This window comes from Argentina silus, assembly GCF_951799395.1.
Source record: "Argentina silus genome assembly, chromosome: X".
Taxonomy (NCBI): domain Eukaryota; kingdom Metazoa; phylum Chordata; class Actinopteri; order Argentiniformes; family Argentinidae; genus Argentina; species Argentina silus.
The window spans coordinates 41,294,117-41,313,381 of NC_139653.1; the positions used below are offsets into that span (position 1 = coordinate 41,294,117).

A 19,265-nucleotide genomic window follows, 5' to 3' on the forward strand; every position below is an offset into this window, starting at 1 on the left:
TAGCTGGATCCAGCAGCAGTTGCATTTGGCACTCTGAGCTTTTTCTTCTGAGACAGACACACCAAAGGTAAGAAACGCGGATTTGACCTAAAGAGCCAAGACTGGAGCTACTGTACTGTTACTCAAAGGATACACCTTCATTTGTTTGTTTACAACATTTGTGGTGGAAGCAACTAACCTTAGGCTAGACCACATGCGGATGGTGATGTCACATTGTCTACATCTGTGAGAAAATAATACAATTTAATAATGAAAGAATAAATGAGAACTCATTTTTAAAGTGGTGGGAGGGGACATTAGAACTCTTTGAATATATATATATTGCAATTACTTAGTAAACTCTTGGTTTTATAGGTCTACTTAGCAATTACTATCTTCATTGCACATGAACAACGTTATTGACTTACTGATTGGCTCGTAGCCAATCAGGGCTCTCTGAAGCATTTAAGATGTCTACAGCCTAGATTGCTTATATCATCAAAACGAAATGGAATTGCTTCTATTTACAGAATAGCAACATAGAGGAATAGACCATTCTATGGCACACAACAGTGCGCAAAATACTATCAAGGAGAGGGACTTACTGATTGGCTACGAGGGCTCTCTGAAGCATTTAAGATGTCTACAGCCTAGATTGCTTATATCATCAAAACGAAATGGAATTGCTTCTATTTACAGAATAGCAACATAGAGGAATAGACCATTCTATGGCACACAACAGTGCGCAAAATACTATCAAGGAGAGGGACTTACTGATTGGCTACGAGGGCTCTCTGAAGCATTTAAGATGTCTACAGCCTAGATTGCTTATATCATCAAAACGAAATGGAATTGCTTCTATTTACAGAATAGCAACATAGAGGAATAGACCATTCTATGGCACACAACAGTGCGCAAAATACTATCAAGGAGAGGGACTTACTGATTGGCTACGAGGGCTCTCTGAAGCATTTAAGATGTCTACAGCCTAGATTGATTATATCATCAAAACGAAATGGAGTTGCTTCTATTTACAGAAGAGCAACATAGAGGAATAGACCATTCTATGGCACACAACAGTGCGCAAAATACTATCAAGGAGAGGGAGCAGCACGTCGACTATGTATATGAATGCGTTATAAATTAAAACGGCAATAGGCCTAGTATAGAAAGTAGAGATACAATTGGGGTGACAATTATCACCACATACATTCAGAATTACATAACATCACATCAACTATCATTCTCACCGGTGCAGCCTTTCAGCATGTTTTCTCAATTAAAAACGAGCCCCATAACCTGTCATATCTGTTTCTTAGCCCTTGGTTAAAACTAATTTGGCACGGTCAGGGTGGTGCCATGCGTTATGGAGTTCGGTATCGCACATGTCTGCTGTGCCTCAGTGTGCCCCTGCTAGAATCTTACATTTATTTTGTATTTGTGCATTCAGAACCCAAAATGTGTGACGACGAAGAGACTACCGCCCTTGTGTGCGACAACGGTTCCGGCCTGGTCAAGGCTGGCTTCGCCGGAGATGACGCCCCCAGGGCCGTCTTCCCCTCCATCGTTGGTCGCCCTCGTCACCAGGTATGACATAAACCTATACTCCAGAGACGAGACGCCTGGCTAATTGTATTACCCATGTTACGCAACTGGCGAAAACGTGTAGGCCACAGACTCCGCTGTGCGGTGAATTCCCACGGCATTATGTAGTCAACATGTAGGTTAAAGAGTGTCTCTCTCTGTGATCCAGGGTGTCATGGTGGGTATGGGTCAGAAGGACTCCTACGTAGGAGACGAGGCTCAGAGCAAGAGAGGTATCCTGACTCTGAAGTACCCCATCGAGCACGGTATCATCACCAACTGGGACGACATGGAGAAGATCTGGCATCACACCTTCTACAACGAGCTGCGCGTTGCCCCCGAGGAGCACCCCACCCTGCTCACTGAGGCTCCCCTGAACCCCAAGGCCAACAGAGAGAAGATGACCCAGATCATGTTTGAGACCTTCAACGTTCCCGCCATGTATGTGGCCATCCAGGCTGTGCTGTCCCTGTACGCCTCCGGTCGTACCACCGGTAAGAACATCCCCCATATGCGGACTTTACGCATGCCTTTTACGCGGACGAACAGTTTTTTTTACTGACTTATGTTGATTTTGATGTGTTCTAGGTATTGTGCTGGACTCCGGTGATGGTGTGAGCCACAATGTGCCCATCTATGAGGGTTACGCCCTGCCCCACGCCATCATGCGTCTGGATCTGGCTGGTCGCGATCTGACCGACTACCTCATGAAGATCCTCACCGAGCGTGGCTACTCTTTCGTCACAACCGGTGAGATTCCACTAGCTACAGAGTTAAACTAGATAACCTTATCATTGGTTACGCAGCCTGACTAATAATAATACTTGTCTAATTCCAGCCGAGCGTGAGATCGTGCGTGACATCAAGGAGAAGCTGTGCTATGTGGCTCTGGACTTCGAGAACGAGATGGCCACCGCTGCCTCCTCCTCCTCTCTGGAGAAGAGCTACGAGCTTCCCGACGGTCAGGTCATCACCATCGGTAACGAGCGTTTCCGTTGCCCCGAGACCCTCTTCCAGCCTTCCTTCATTGGTGCGTACTCATCATCAATCATCGTCAAAATATAACGATTTAACTAATCAATTAGTCATGATAGAGGGCGATGTACTGTTTCTAAACTCGATCTCACCTCTGCAGGTATGGAGTCTGCCGGTATCCATGAGACCGCCTACAACAGCATCATGAAGTGCGACATTGACATCCGTAAGGACCTGTACGCCAACAACGTGCTGTCCGGTGGTACCACCATGTACCCTGGTATTGCTGACAGGATGCAGAAGGAGATCACTGCTCTGGCCCCCAGCACCATGAAGATCAAGGTAATTTCAATGAATAAATGGATGAATTGATGAATTAGCTGTAGGGCCGAATCTTGACTTTTAAAACAGTTACATCTTGAATTATGTTCTGTTCTTCACTCATTCTCAACCTGTATCTATCTCTACCCAGATCATTGCCCCACCTGAGAGGAAATACTCTGTCTGGATCGGTGGCTCCATCCTGGCCTCTCTGTCCACCTTCCAGGCTATGTGGATCAGCAAGCAGGAGTACGACGAGGCAGGACCCTCCATCGTCCACAGGAAGTGCTTCTAAATACGCCATCCTCATCCTCATCTATATCACCTGCGTCTTACCCTGGAGCGCCAAGAGGAGCAACAACCATACATTGTTGTCACGGGACAGTTTTGGCACAATGTTTATTTGTAGCCATGGAAACCTGTGTTGCATGGTGAAAATACTGTAACTGTGAAAAAAAATATAAAAACACATCATCAAGAAGAACAAGACATGCCATGTAATCCAACATGTGAATGTAAATATTAATTTATTAAAGTCCATTATTTGGTATTTTTCATAGTGGTCTTGTCTGTTTGATAATAAATTGTGGTGCCATTGGAACTGTGTTGCATTAAGCCCCCTGAAGTGGATGATCTCTGATCATCTGAACATGTCTCTTTTGTTCAGCATGGAAAATCATTTTGCAGAAGAATCCTGCCAAATAACACAGTTTTGTAGGTAACAACAGCATGTCAGGTGGCAAGCTCAGTATTTCGTTCGATCCAAATAGGACAAGATTTCACATAATATGTCCTACAACTAATAATTCACATTAATGCATTACATCGTCAATAAATGTATAGACGTAAAGGCCTTTAGCAAAGCCTCTTTCAAAGGACATCTATATATAATAGATTGTCTCTGTCTATAGTGCCAGTGTAACTGAGTTGGGATGGTAAACTCACTCAAGTTCAAATACCCCCACCCGCGGGTGAACGTCAGGAATACGATCTAAACTCTGTTATCCCAGCTGCCTGAGTCGGAGGCGAGGCTAAGGAGGATGTGACTTTCTTGATTCGGCTTGGAGGAGTGAAAGGTGATCTAGTGCATGGCTTCGTAGGAATGTGCCTTGCTTGCTTGTCCACGTCTACTTTAAACTTCTCCAGCCACAGACTGGACATTTGACACCAATCTCCTATTCCAAGGACACAGTTGCCTATAAAGCAACTTTAAAGTCCCTGTTGAGTATGTAATCAGTGAGTAAAACATCGACTTACGCAAATACGCAAAAACAATCTACCCAAAGCGCTCTGATGAATAGAGCATTAGAGAATTTCAAAGACAACATAATATTCAAGCCTAACAGTGGTTGAATTTATAATTATATCCACATCTACCCAGTACCCAATGACCTATATTGATAAATCGTCTTGAAGAAAGTATTGCATAGGCTATAGATCAAAATAAGTAAATTAATTTCAGTGTAGGCTACTTGCCTGCGCAGTCTCAGCTGTAACATTCGTCCACCTGTTGCGAGTAGGTGGCCTTTTAAATCCATCTCAAACTCCGGGCGGAGCTAAGACGTAGCCAACCCACGATTACTGCACACGAAACGCCATCTGGTGTGTTTTGCTTCCGTGAAATTCGAGCTTGTAAGTACACGAAATTAGAATGTTGAAATCATAGGCAATACGTTCGATTCTTGCTATATCTGGTTCTGTGCTCTTTTTAATCGGGTCATAGCCATAGGCATATATCATATTTAGGTTAAAGTCATTTTCTTTATTGTCTTACTAATGCACTGACAAGTAATACTACATAGGGGAATTACGCTTTCATTATTTCAATACATTCTGTGTAGAAGATTAATCTCACAACAATAATGTCATTGCTTTAACAGTATAATGAGTTAAGTGAGGCTTAAATCGATATAATGCTGAACCTCAGAATTATGGCGTTACTTTGATACCACACAGAAAGATTAAATTCGTGCACACAGACATCTAGTGTGCGAGCCCAAATTATTACAATATGTTCATATCTGTAGACATTCACCTGCAAAGCACAAAATGTTTCAACGCGTACACAAATGAAAAAGTACACACATTTGGACATGCGAATTGCCTACTCGGCACGGAGTTTGTCTACGCAGACACAAACGTTGGGCTGTACAGATGTGACAAGCCCATCCAGCTAATCAGGGATGCAATGTATTTGCCAAAGAAACATTGGTTAGGCTGCCTAGCTTGTTCAACCAATTAAATCGTTGCTCTGTTGCCAGCCAGTCTCCTACTGGGTAAAGGCAGGTGAAGGGAAAAAGGGAAATCTTGGAATAATCCTGTCGTTCTAATAGCCACACATAAATGTAGTAGTGGTATCTACTTTATAGAAATTCTCGGATTCAATCAAAAATATGCGTTTTATACACAATATCAGCATTCAGTTAGAATAGAATATAATTTCCACCAACTCAGAAATGTGCATCAAGTCTAGAAGAATCGTTTGAAGAACGCACCCTACTGTAGTATGACGACATGTTTTGGGAGGGTGTGTCAACTCAGCCCCACATCTGTTCAGCTATTGGTTTCCTTCCCTAGTGGTACAGCCGTGTGTTATGTTTTAAATGTCTGGCGGGATGAGTGCTGTCTGGTTCAGTGAGTTCAGTTAAGATTAATGTAATTTACTAACATTGCGAGTCCTGTTGATCGCTACTCGCTACAATGTAACTACACTAATATTAGGCCTATCATGTAGATAATTCCATTTGGACCGGAATTTATAAACTCATCTGTTTCTCTTTCTGAGAAAGATCTGGCAGACGGTCAGGATGGTAACAAAGAAGTTGAGAACGGAGTACATGAAGAGATTCAAGGATCCCAAATGGGAAACCTACTCCAAATGTTATGAGGACTTGTTAAAGTACAGACTGACGAGAAGACTTTTGGAACAGACGCACAATCCGTGGTTCTGGAACGAATGGGACGGCGATTCGGAATCCAGTGGCAGTTCATCACCTCCAAACAAGAATAAAATTGAACCTTTAATCCTAAAAGACGTATCTCCACCGGGATGCGGAGGAAAGACACCAGAGCATCGGGAGACTCCGCCGACAGAGCCATCGGAACAGATTATCCCCAATGTGGAACAGGGACCAGAAATTGCTGAAGTTATCTCACCACCACCTATTGGTAACGCATCTTTATTGTCTATCAATACATTCTATTAATTAAATATATTCCTAATTTCCAATACAAGTATGTCTTTATACATAATTTAAGCACTTAAACCATGGCACAAATAATTTGAGTACATCCTCCACTAGCACTCTCTCTCTCTCTCTCTCTCTCTCTCTCTCTCTCTCTCTCTCTCTCTCTCTCTCTCTCTCTCTCTCTCTCTCTCTCTGTGTGTGTGTGTGTGTGTGTGTGTGTGTGTGTGTGTGTGTGTGTCATGTAAACCTGTGACATTTCAATTTCCCCTGGGGATCAACAATGTTCAATTCAATCTAATTCAATACAATTAAATTAAATTCTCCCCCTAGAAGTCCAGGATGCTGTGAACGGAGGCACCAGAGAGACAGAGGAGGAGGCGCAGGAGCAGGGTAAAGGCTCCACTAAATCCATCCTGCAGTTAGGGAAGGAGAAGGAGCTGGCTGCTGCTGCTGTCCAGACTAAAACCAGACACTCCAGGAAGCCTTTGCCCAGGCTGAAGGGCCCACTAAGGAGGTCCAAAGAGACCACTAAGGAGGACAGACATCCATTTGCCCTATACGGCTGGGGTGAGAAGCAGGCTGATATGGCCAGCAAGAAGACCCACAACGTCTGTCCCGCTGCCTCCACCAGAGAGGTGACTGACTGCTCAGCAAAGAAACGTAATGTGTGTTTAGCCAGGGCTTTTAATATTACAAGACACATTTCCTCTATTCTCTAAATTATATTGTAGTCTATTATTCTTAATCTATTTTATTCTATGCTAGTTTTAATTTAGAATTTGAATGGCCTGCCTTGTATTTTATACATCTGTCTATAGTAGTCATTCACGCTGATTCCCTGTGTGTTTCTCTCTCGTCAGATCCATGTGTCTGCATTGCGGGCCAAGACCAGACGGGAGGTGGAGAGGCAGTTACCAAGGGTGGTCAAACCGAGGGCGAGGTCAGCTGACCTGGACAAGACGTCCATAGCCAAACTAGTCCCAGAGTTTGACCCCTGGGTCACTGAGTACATGCGCAGCTTCTCTGCTAGGTAGCAGTAGACACACAGGACAGACAGGATATCATAGGCCTACTTATGAAAAACTGCAGGAGGGAATCTTGTTACTCTCCCTTGAACGCAGCAGGTAACCTTTTTTATTTTCAGTATTTTTAATAGATTAACTGTGGAGTCGTAAATTCACAAGATGAACACTGTCCACAGCAGGGTTGGGATCAGTTCATGTTCAATTTAGTAAATTCATGAAGGGATTTTAATCTAGAATTAAAAGATTTAGAAAATTATGTTGTAAATATATCAGTTTATTGTGAAATTATTGAAAATCAATGCTCTATTTGCAATAATTGAATTGTAATATCAATTCACTTCCTGATTTGACTGAATTCAAATTCAGCTGACCCCAACCTGGTCCATTGGGTATTTATTTGGTGTTGTACATTCTTCTACTCTCAGCGTATTGCTCTTCGCACCCCAAGCCTGGGGTTTCTCTCAGGAGCCATAGGACCAATATGCACGCACGCACACACGCACGCACACACACACACGCACACATTCTACCAAACGTGACAACATTAGCACACTTACCACACTATGATGATATGGTTATGTTGAAAAATGTCACTATATGTAAATGTTTGATATAAAATATGATGTTTGTGTTTACATGTGTGTTCTCTGGTAAATGTAAAATAGGGAATTTGCAGAATATGTTTTTTCAGTATTATTTAATTTTTTCTGTTGTTACTGCAGATTAATTTAATTTGCCAGTATTATGTTTAAACAAGCACAAGTTTTATTTTCGCATATTTAAGAGCATAGCAAAATGACCTTAGCAAGAATTAAACATGTAAGGTAGAACATGTGATCCCAAGCCATTGTTGAGAGTTTGTGCAATATTTTGCTGTTCCAAATAGCTGCTTTAGAGCCTTTGCTTTCGGTTAAAGTGATCATAGCCAAGGTGCAAACAGTAATCATCCACTAGTATTGCTAGTAACTACTTGAACCACTCAGTTACTGGGTCAGTAGGCCACGGCAGTATACAATAAAACAGGCCAGCTTTACGAGTTATTGTGAAGTGTGCTACCATAACAGTTTATCTACAGCCATAACACTGAGGTCTTGATTCACTCAAAGCTTTGGAACATTGTCCTGCCAGTGTAATGTCTTTCTAATGTTGTTACTGCAGGAAGCACTGTGTGTTTATGTGAGAGTAAATGGGTTGGAAGGAAGCCTGTTGTAGAGGTAGGCTTTGGTACACAGTCAAAAGACATGACAGCTTGTACAGAGGGAGCACCAACACAATACAAGTGTCACCACTATTTTGGTGTGATTTTGTATGATATTATACAGTTTTGATGTTTACATTTTACACAATTAATTGTTTTAAAATTGGTATCAGATCGCATTTTTTGATCTGATGAAAATAAAGATGTTTTAAATAACCCACTTTTCAAATTGTTTGGCGTCTTAGCTTGATTTACCTTACACTACAACATAAATCGGTAAATATCGACTTTAGTGCTGTGATTGAAATGCATAGTTCACCTGGATACAACTGTGCAACACAGCACTGATTAATATGTAAACATGCCTCTGAACTCCAACACTTACTTACAAATATCCCCAAAAAATTAAAATCCATATTAGACACAAAACACACACATAATAAAAGAAAGAAAGATTGGTACTGTGACACAATAAAGAATAACCTTGCAACAATATGCAAACATACATTTGTAACACTTTATTTTAAAAAGAGCTGCGAGAATAAATTAAAAAAAGCATGAGTGTCATAACAATAAGAGGAAAAGAAACAAGTTAAACGTAGACTCCACGACTGACATCACCAGGGGAAGTTGGATGACTTTAGAGTTGTCTCAGATTCCCCCCAACAAGATGTTTCACTCGCTAGCTATTCCGTCAGTGCACAAGCAAGGCAGTGCAACACCACAGCCGCGTGACAAAAAGGCTGCTGAGTGAATTGTCTTGTTCTATGCTAAGTATCTCTGCCAGTAGTCTGCCGGACTCTTTCATTTTGACGTCATATCGCGGAGTCTGCCTTTAACCAACAGATGATACCAACCCAAAACAGTGGCTTAGAGAAAGCAGCATATGAAACATGAGTGATCTATCATTCTCACCCGCACATGATCAAAGGTAATATGATATGTCATAAACTATAGATAATTCCTTTGCTAATAATGGTGAAGTACTTTGACAATCAGTCCATAAAACATGCGTTGAGGGAGATATGCATTCTGTTCTTCTATATACAGATAAACACTGTACACAGGTGCTATGGCTAGGGACAGGGCAGCAGTACAAGGGTGTCAGTAAGATGCCACATGATTGGTTAGAGGGCTTGGTCCACTCTTAGAGGAGGTGCGGGTCATAGGCTGCAGTCCGAAGTGCATAGTCGTTCACTCCCACCTCATGCATTTAATAGCATAGGATTGGCCTAAGCATGTTTTTTTAGAAGGCGTTTCCAACATATTGATCACACCATTCCGGTCCTTTAAAATCTGCGAGGGGGTAATGAACAAGAGCACACTTCAGGGAGCAGGGTAGAGAACCGGACCGCAGCCATGATTGATATCATTGCCAGTCTGAAAGTCCTAGATCAAGTTCAGCAATTGAGTGTTCTAGGATGGGGCCTGGGTTCCGGGCCTCGGTGGTTTTCTCTGGCGATACGGAACACTCCGTACAGAAGTTAAAGGAAGGTCAGGGGAGAGTCGCTCTGTCACCGTGAGCCCAACGTTGCAGTCTTGACGTCTGTTGCCTCCTGGTCTTCAACTTGCCTGCAGACACAGACACAGAGAAGTCTGACAGCAATACCCACTGTATTGATAGATTGGTTATTTGATTGATTGGTTTATTGATGATTTAAGACGTACAGACAGACAGACAGACAGACAGACAGACACACAGACACACAGACACACACACACACACACACACACACACACACACACACAGCACTGCTGGCTGTACAGCTCTGCTGACAGGCTTAATTGGGGTATTCCTGTCTACAGACTTCTCTGTATCAGCCACTTTAGTGAAGCCCCCCAGACCACCAGCCAAATAAGGCCCTCCAGGCTGAGCCCCTGATATCCAGCCACAGCCAGCAGGCAGCAGGCTCCAGCCCCTAAGACTAGGCAGTATCTGGTGTTAAATATAGGCCTGACTGCCAGGGCCAGGGGTAATCCTCCTGTGCTGATGGCAGTTGTGTGGGATGCATCCAGGGAGCTTCAGGGCTGCCGGGCTGGTCATTCTCAAACTATCACACTCTATCCCATATCCCCCCTGGGTAGGTAAGGCAACTTACACTTTGTTCTCTGATTGGCCTTGTGGAGTTTTCAGATCTATGCAAGAACCTAAGACAGGGAAGTGGCTAGGGGTTGATTTGGGACTGGGTGTGTATGAGTAACACTTGTGAGCTGGGGGTACAGAAATAGCCTCGATCCCAATGCTGGCTCCTCCCCTCAGTGTGAGAAGCTATGGCCAGGCCACCCACCCACCCACCCACCCACCCACCCACCCACCCACCCACCCACCCACCCACCCACCCACACACACACACACACACACACACACACACACACACACACACACACACACACACACACACACACACACACACACACACACACACACACACACACACACAGTATCACAGCTAAAACACACTGAAGTTGTGGAGTTACATTACTAAACCAATACCGGGGTCTGGCTCTGTAACAGGATAACATTACACATGTGACTTTGCAGTGAGCCTTTTCTCACCTTGGGTCTGAGCGCTACTGAGCATGCTCATTAGCAGCCACACTCCTGTGCACTCTGGTCCTGTGTGCGGCGAGGGGAGCGAAGCTGTCTGAGGGCTGCGTCTCCATACTGGATACCTGATCCCATCCGCTCTGGGTCCAACTCTCCTGAGAGAGAGAGAGAGAGAGAGAGAGAGAGAGAGAGAGAGAGAGAGAGAGGGAGAGGGAGAGAGAGAGAGAGAGAAGAGGCGAAGGAGAGGTATTGAGAGAGAAGAGGAGAAGGAGAGGTATTGAGAGAGAGAGAGAGAGATAGAGAGAGATAGAGAGAGAAAGAGAGAGATAGAGAGAGAGAGAGAGAGAGAGAGCTTACTCTCAAATGCACCTCTAAATGTGCTTTTTCTGGCAAAAACAGCTGGACAGTGCACTTGTAGTTATGCACATATCAGGAGTTTTAAGCACTTTTACACTATTCTGCAATAGAACAATATCATGATATGCCATCAAGTATCACCACATTCGATAACAGTGCATTGCAGCCAAACCCTAGTTAGTGTTATAGTATACCTGACTCTATCTTGTTGAGGATCTTCCGTGCACACTGGACGAAAGCTTCTTCAACGTTCTCCCCTGTCAGAGCACTGGTCTCCAGGAACATCAGCTCTGGAACACACAGAAACATGCATACATATCTACACACATGGGCGATTCTTCAACTACAGGCACTTTTGGCCTTGTGAACTTGAGGGGAAAAAAAGTGTTCAAATCTAAATTGTCACAGTCTAACAGGTTAATATAACTAGTCTAGTTTCATGATCCATAAGAGAACGCACTAACATTACAAGACAAATTGGTGTTTTTTTACATATTGTCCGACCCGCATTGAACAAATGTAATTTCCATCACATGTAAACATTTGATTATTATTTAAAAAAAGTATGATATACATAATTTCTCAACAGTGTAAGACCACTTTCACACATAGTTTTACCAGTTTATACCTATATTGCAATTACCATACATTTGTGGATTAGGTAAATTAATTGAGATGAGGACCAAACACAAAGCTTACATCAACCACAACCTGAAATATAATATTGGATTGGTTAGATACATTTCAGGAAATAACTACTTGTGTTATTACATTAAGTGGAACATTATCCCATAAACTATGCAGAAGTTTTTAATGAGTGATTAGAATTTTGTAACTATTTTTTAAAAAAGGTATGAGGTGGTGGAAATGACTGGGTCATTTCTGGGTCATTTCTGGGTCAACCCCTCTTTCTTTTTTCCTCAGGTATCTCTCCCTGTCTCTTTTCAGTCGCTCTTCATATTTGACAGGGTCCTCTTTTATTCTGTCCCTATAGGCCTGAGACCTTTCTGTAGTAGAGGTCCGCGGCATCTTAAAAGTAGATGAAAATGCATTTCAACAAATATGCATTTGAATAAAACATTAACATTGTACATTTTAATAAATAAATTACACATATGTAGCCTCACAATCTATGAATTGCACCTTGTAAGCATAAATGTAATTTCCACCTCACCTTTGTCATTTCCACCCAAGAAGGTAATGTGTTGGAAATGACGGAGGTGGAAATGACAATCTTACAGTATTTTGTAAAACAATCCAAGCTAGCATCACAGATTAGCTATGAATTGGTACCTAGCATTTCATGCATGCAAAATACATCTATGTACGTTAAAAAATCGATTTATTTACAAACTCAATTGATGTTACGTCATGTTTGGAAATGACATGACATAAAAATATTTTCATTTCAAGCAATATTTACCTTGAGTTTTCTTCAAAAGTTGGTGAAGAAATCCAAAATATCCTCCATATCAGACATGTGCTGTGATGTAACTGTTCATCTCCATAGAAACTACCCAAACCATCTTTCACACAAACTTTTTAAAGGGACATTACAGTGTTGTGGTGGAAATGATGGCAATACTGTGGGACAACTACATTTTGTATATAAAATCACATAAATAGTTGTTTGACCTTAAATACCCCAATTATGTTTTGATTATTTTACTGATACTTTATTCAGTCACATTTAAAAAAAATAGATAAATAATTTTTTTACACTTCATTTTCATTATTGAAGATCAGAAGTCTGGGTGTGGGACAGGCACAAAACAGCAATATTTGCATCTATAACGATGTTGAAAAAGGTGAAAAAATCATCATAGACTACCGGTAAAAAGTTCCTAAAGTACTTTCATTGTAAAGATAACTATGAAAGTGTGAATATTCCCTTTTTTTTTTTTTTTTTTTTTTTATAAAATATGATCAAAGGACATGAAAGTGCCCGTAGTCTAAGAATCTCCCACATACAGAATATCAGTGGAGGTAGAAATCAGAGGATGGGCTCATTGTAATGGCATTGTTCCATGCTCATTGCATGGAATTGAATGAGAAATGGTATCAAACATTGGTATTATTGGTAGTATCATTCCATTCCATACATCACAACAAGCCCGCCCTCTGATTTCTACTTCCACCAACCTCCACTGCAGTATATATTTACGTATCTCTACAGACCCATAGAGTGCACACGCAGACACACAGCAAAAAAGCAACTCAAATGTTGCTGAGAATGGATGAATACCTCAAAATGATTGGATATCAAACAGACTCATTTGATCAGGTAATTGATGTTATTATAGCTGTGGATGACAAACTACTTCTGTGGGACGTTCTACACTGACCTCTAGTGGACAGCTTAGAACGCAAACAGTCATTACTCTTAGGCCTGTGTAACACTGTAATTACTCAAGAAATAACATTGTAGTAAATAACTCTGTACTTACTAAGTAATGATATACCAAAAGATATAAACCACATAGTCTGGGTGGATATGTCACCATTTCACTTCCACTTAGCCAATCCTCTAAGGGCTTCACACAGGGCAGACTTGAATCATACGGCGCAGGCTCAGATATTCTCTTTTCACATTGTCCTTCGCAGCACTGTTACAGCAACCTGTGTGGACGCACAAGACCGTGTAGCACAGTGTAGCTCAGCTTGGTTTGGCTCTATAGTTTGACCACGTTTTAAGATCTACAGGAGGGCTAAGCCAAGAGGTTTATTTGGAAACTAACCTCCCATCCTTCCTACCATCCTTCAGACTCCTGCTAGCCAGCGAGCCAGCGAGCCAGACGGACGGACGGACAGACAGACAGACAGACAGACAGACAGACAGACAGACAGACAGACAGACAGACAGACAGACAGACAGACAGACAGACAAACCAACGTACCATTCTCCTGAGCGAAACGTGAAGCCTCCAGGAAGGTGACCTCTCGGTCTGCATCCAGGTCCTTCTTGTTGCCGCACAGGATGATGACGATGTTCTGACTAGCCAGCATCCTGGCATCTGTCAGCCAGGTGGTCAGAGCATTGTAGGTCTCACGACTACAGGGTGGGGAGAGGAAGGGATGTGAGGAAGGAGAGGGGGGCATGGGAAGAGGACAGAAGGGGAGAGGGTGGGTAAGCAGGAGTGAGGGAGAGAGGGAGAGAAGTGAAGGAGAGATAGGATGACAGAGTGAGAGAGAGAGAGAGAGAGAGAGAGAGAGAGAGAGAGTGGGGGGTGAGGAGAAGGTGAGGACAGAGATAGAAGAGGGGAAAACAGTTAGGGGCAGAGCAAGATGGCAGAGCAAGAAGTTGCTACCATCAAGCAAGGACAACTGTACACACAGCCAACTGCTTCGCTGTGATTGGGTAATTTACCTGGTGATGTCATAGACAAGCAGAGCTCCAGCTGCTCCTCTGTAGTAGCTCCTTGTCACTGACCTGAGGATAGTAACACATGGTCATTACTGTAACATTACAACAACATTACTACAACATAAATATATAATATATATTAATTATATATAATATATATTATATACAGTGGGGGAAATAATTATTTGATCCCCTGCTGATTTTGTTAGTTTGCCCAATTACAAAGAAATGAGCGGTCTATAATTTTTATGGTACTTTTATTTTAACAAATAGAGACAGAATATCAACAAAGAAGTCCAGAAAAAACACATTATATAAAGTTATAAATTAATTTGCATTTGATCGAAGGAAATAAGTATTTGATCCCCTACAAACCAGCAAGAATTCTGGCTCATACAGACCGGTTATATGCCCATGAGGCACACAGATTAGTCCTGTCACTTTAGGAAAGGTACTCCTAATCTCTGCTTGTTATGGGTATAAAAGACACCTGTCAATAGAATCAATCTCTTCCATTCCAACCTCTCCACCACCATGGGCAAGACCAAAGAACATTCAAAGGACATCAGGGTAAGAGTTGTAGACCTGCACAAGGCTGGAATGGGCTACAAGACCATCAGCAAGAAGCTTGGTGAGAAGGAGACAACTGTTGGTGCAATTATTAGAAAATGGAAGAAATACAAAATAACCATCAATCGCCCTCGGCCTGGAGCTCCATGCAAGATCTCGCCTCGTGGGGTAAGGATGATCATGAGAAGGGTGAGGGATCAGCCCAGAACTACACGGGAGGAGCTTGGTAATGATCTCAAGGCAACTGGGACCACAGTCACCAAGAAAACCATAGGTAACACACTACACCCTAACGGATTGAAATCCTGCAGTGCCCGCAAGGTCCCCCTGCTCAAGAAGGCACATGTACAGGCCCATCTGAAGTTTGCCAATGAACACCTAAATGATTCAGAGAAGGCTTGGGAGAAGGTGATGTGGTCAGATGAGACCAAAATTGAACTCTTAGGCATAAATTCGACTTTGGAGGGAGAGAAATGCTGAATGCTACAATCCCAAGAACACCATCCCCACCGTCAAACACGGAGGTGGAAACATTATGCTTTGGGGTTGTTTCTCTGCTAAGGGTACAGGACGACTTCACTGCATTGAGGGGCCAATGGACGGGGCCATGTACCATAAGATCTTGGACGAGAACCTCCTTCCCTCAGCCAGAGCACTGAGGATGGGTCGTGGATGGGTCTTCCAGCATGACAATGACCCAAAACATACAGCCAAGGCAACAAAGGAGTGGCTCAAGAAGAAGCACACTAAGGTCATGGAGTGGCCTAGCTAGTCTCCAGACCTTAATCCTATAGAAAAGTTGTGGAGGGAGCTGAAGCTTCGAGTTGCCAAGCAAAAGCCTTGAAACCTTCAGGATTTGGAGAGGATCTGTAAAGAGGAGTGGACCAAAATCCCTCCTGAGATGTGTGCAAACCTGGTGACCAACTATAAGAAACGTCTGACTTCTGTGCTTGCCATCAAGGGTTTCTCCACCAAGTACTAAGTCATGTTTTGCTTGGGGATCAAATACTTATTTCTTTCGATCAAATGCAAATGAATTTATAACTTTATATAATGTGTTTTTTCTGGACTTCTTTGTTGATATTCTGTCTCTATTTGTTAAAATAAAAGTACCATAAAAATTATAGACCGCTCATTTCTTTGTAATCGGGCAAACTAACAAAATCAGCAGGGGATCAAATAATTATTTCCCCCACTGTATATATAACATAATATCAACGTGTTGCTACTTTACAGTTAAACATGTAGGCATCAATGTTGTATAAGGGGTGGCTTGGTTGGAGAATTTACAGAGAAAAATACTGCCGACTTTTCTCATTCAGTCAATGAGTTTTAAGCTGCGCTGTGCATTTGCTACAGTACATTAGTTACAGTAGCTACATTAGCTACTCCCCCACAACGACTGGCTGGCTATGATTCACTCTCAGGCTGTTCTGAGGATCTGGCACCAGTTGCAGAGATCAGATGGTGAGCTAGATATGAGCTACATAAAGGGGAGGATGTTTACCATTCGATTCATGCATTGAATCGAATGAGGAATGGTATCAAACATGTGTCCATTCCATTCCATGCATTACAAGGAGCCTCTCCTCTGATTTCTACCTCCACCAGCCTCCCCTGGCTACATTCTAGGAAAGAGACAGAACCAAGCAAGGTTATAGTAAACCGTTTTTGAGATAGAAAACAAAATTCAATGTACCTGAACCTCTCCTGTCCCGCCGTGTCCCAGATCTGGAGTTTGACAAACTTGTTCACCACGTTTATTATCTTGGAGCCAAATTCCACGCCAATGGTGTGATTGGAATCATCCTTAACTATAAATAGAATAAAACAATGGCATGTACTGTTATCATTCAGAATAATAAGATGGTTTTCTGGACATAGATTAAGCCTAATCCTAGAATAAAATGCACCTATAATGGAGATCTTGTATTTAGTCCAGGATTAGGCTTAATGTGTGAAACCGGCCCTCAAGACCTATTCATCATTAAAACTGATTACAGAGCAGCCGCTGGCCTTTTTAATGATGAGAACGGGTATTCAAAGCACATATTTGTCCAATCAGACAGATCCCATTCCCATTGAGAACTCACATCTCCTCTCGATGAACTGATGAAGAAGGCAGGATTTTCCAGTTCCAGCATTTCCAATCACTAAGAATTTGAAGAGGAAATCTGGGGAGAGAAAAGACAGATAACTAATCTGGAGTTGATAGACAGATAACTGATACAATCGTATGTCTAAACCTGTGTAGTTTATGATTGAATAATTACAACAGGAGTGGGCAACCACAACACTGAACAGATGACGATGGAGAACTGAAAATATACTCTCATCAGTATGCCCCCCCACACACACACACACACACACACACACACACACACACACACACACACACACACACACACACACACACACACACACACACACACACACACACACACACACACACCCTTGACAGCGGAACAGGCATGTGCAACGCCTTCTTTGGCATGCCAATCATTTCCAGCTGCGAAATTCCCATTAGATCTGAAAATGGATCTTCAACTGGTTTGTGAGCAAGCAATACAATACTTGTCTCGAGTCTGTCGTCGAGAGACTACTAGATGAACTATATGGGTTGTTTAGTACGATACAGTGCGTATCAATAAGGACATTTGATACGCTGTCTATTTGATGGTCATTCTGCATGATCCGAAATAAACTGAAGGGGATAGAAGCTCTGATGCCCAACAGACATGTAAACATATGCCTGCCTACATAGGCTAGCTCAGCTAACTAGCTAAATAAGACATAAGACATTGCAGAAATAAGACATTGCAATACACCTGCTATATCAATTCAAGCTATGCATTGAAATGTGACCTGACCGGACGAGGTTCCAATCCCTACCGTATGTCTCCGACATTGCCAATGTTGTGTTTGGTCAGCTAGGTCTTCTTGTTTTTCAAAGCCAATGGAGATAGCAGAGGAAAATCCCTAATGATGTCCGCGAATCCTTGAGGACGTTCCCTTCCCTCTCCCTTCCCGTACATGTTTTCTTTTCAAAATAAAAGCTCCATAACATTATCCAAGACATTAGCGCTGTCCTTCCTGTCCTGTAATCTGAAATTACTTGAACAATGATGCTCATGCAATGTGAACAGATATTGAACGTGGAAATAATCCGCAAATAAAATAATGTTCTACAAGGTACAAATCCGTAGTCTTAGATGAATACATGAGGGACTTTTATTACACATTTAATCAGACATTAAATCACCACAAGGATGCACGTTTTTTCATTGTCCACCAGGTGGTAGGTTTGTTCTTCTGGAGTGAGAGATGAAAGCAGGGAGCTCCGTGAAGCAGGTAGCAGCAGCTGGCAGCAGCAGAAGCTGGCACCAAGGACACGATTCTTGACGAAATAAAAGTCCCGATCAAAATGCGATTAGTTTAAAAAGTAGAATATATATCAAAAAGCTACATGTAAATGTTGTAAATCACATTTTAAAGTTGGAATGGGGTGTCCTTAAAAGATAGAGAAGAATTGTCAATTTTGCCATGGTATAAATAAAGGACAATCTTAATGCATTTCCAAAAAGACTGAACAAATCATACATTTACTCAAATTAGTTCACTGAGGCTCTAGATGAAAGGAAAAGGCTATTTCAGGTGTTACATTTATTTTATTTTATGAATATATTTTGGTTACTGCATCAATATAATTGAAATGATCCAATATATCTATTTGTGAACGTTTTATTAGAAATTGCATACTTCGAGGGAGCACTTTTATTTTAAAGTTTTCGACTAACCGGAAGTTCTCTTAAATCTGCTGGCTTCACGTGGGTCCAGTTATACATTTCTACTTTATCACAGTCAACGTAATGTATCTATTCCCCAGATTCAAATTAGGCATAGTAGATATAACAGATGTTTACCATTCGTGTTGGATAACATTACAATGCTACAATTTTCAATGTTCAACTGGACTAGACACACTTGAAAAAAAATAGATAGGCATGTACATTTCAAATAGGCCTAAAGGGTTTAAGCCAACCTCAATATGGTTTTAGTTGTGTACATTGACTGTATGTAATATCTTTCATTGTATGTTTATTTCTATTTTTTTTTACTTCATCCCTGGGCTGGCCATTGGTTGTAAAGGGGAGGC

General features: G+C 42.0%; 3 protein-coding genes across 5 annotated transcripts; 2 read left to right on the top strand and 1 right to left on the bottom strand.

Moving 5' to 3' along the window:
* LOC310822750 (actin, alpha cardiac muscle-like) lies at window positions 1-3,474 on the top strand. Its single transcript, XM_083695221.1, has 7 exons — window positions 1-67; window positions 1,430-1,566; window positions 1,733-2,057; window positions 2,152-2,313; window positions 2,402-2,593; window positions 2,699-2,880; window positions 3,011-3,474. The coding sequence occupies exons 2-7, from the start codon at window positions 1,438-1,440 to the stop codon at window positions 3,152-3,154; spliced, it is 1,134 nt and encodes a 377-aa protein (XP_083551347.1). The 5' UTR covers window positions 1-67; window positions 1,430-1,437; the 3' UTR covers window positions 3,155-3,474.
* A 984-nt stretch (window positions 3,475-4,458) lies between these two features.
* ccsapb (centriole, cilia and spindle-associated protein b) lies at window positions 4,459-8,629 on the top strand. Its single transcript, XM_083696090.1, has 4 exons — window positions 4,459-4,491; window positions 5,649-6,027; window positions 6,378-6,682; window positions 6,908-8,629. Exons 2-4 carry the CDS (start codon window positions 5,667-5,669, stop codon window positions 7,079-7,081), a joined length of 840 nt encoding a protein of 279 aa, XP_083552216.1. The 5' UTR covers window positions 4,459-4,491; window positions 5,649-5,666; the 3' UTR covers window positions 7,082-8,629.
* Window positions 8,630-8,773: 144 nt separating this feature from the next.
* On the bottom strand, window positions 8,774-18,139 carry rab4a (RAB4a, member RAS oncogene family). 3 transcript variants are annotated; one of them, XM_083696092.1, is made up of 8 exons: window positions 18,002-18,139; window positions 17,203-17,283; window positions 16,809-16,923; window positions 14,543-14,605; window positions 14,073-14,227; window positions 11,370-11,465; window positions 10,828-10,970; window positions 8,774-9,842 (listed from the first exon to the last, which is right to left on the bottom strand). In XM_083696092.1, exons 1-7 carry the CDS (start codon window positions 18,015-18,017, stop codon window positions 10,858-10,860), a joined length of 639 nt encoding a protein of 212 aa, XP_083552218.1. In that variant the 5' UTR covers window positions 18,018-18,139; the 3' UTR covers window positions 8,774-9,842; window positions 10,828-10,857. The 3 variants fall into 3 exon arrangements, with proteins under 3 accessions (XP_083552218.1, XP_083552217.1, XP_083552219.1); XM_083696091.1 differs by having other exon boundaries at window positions 10,828-10,973; XM_083696093.1 differs by lacking the exons at window positions 17,203-17,283; window positions 18,002-18,139 and having other exon boundaries at window positions 10,828-10,973; window positions 14,073-14,189.
* Window positions 18,140-19,265: the final 1,126 nt, after the last annotated feature.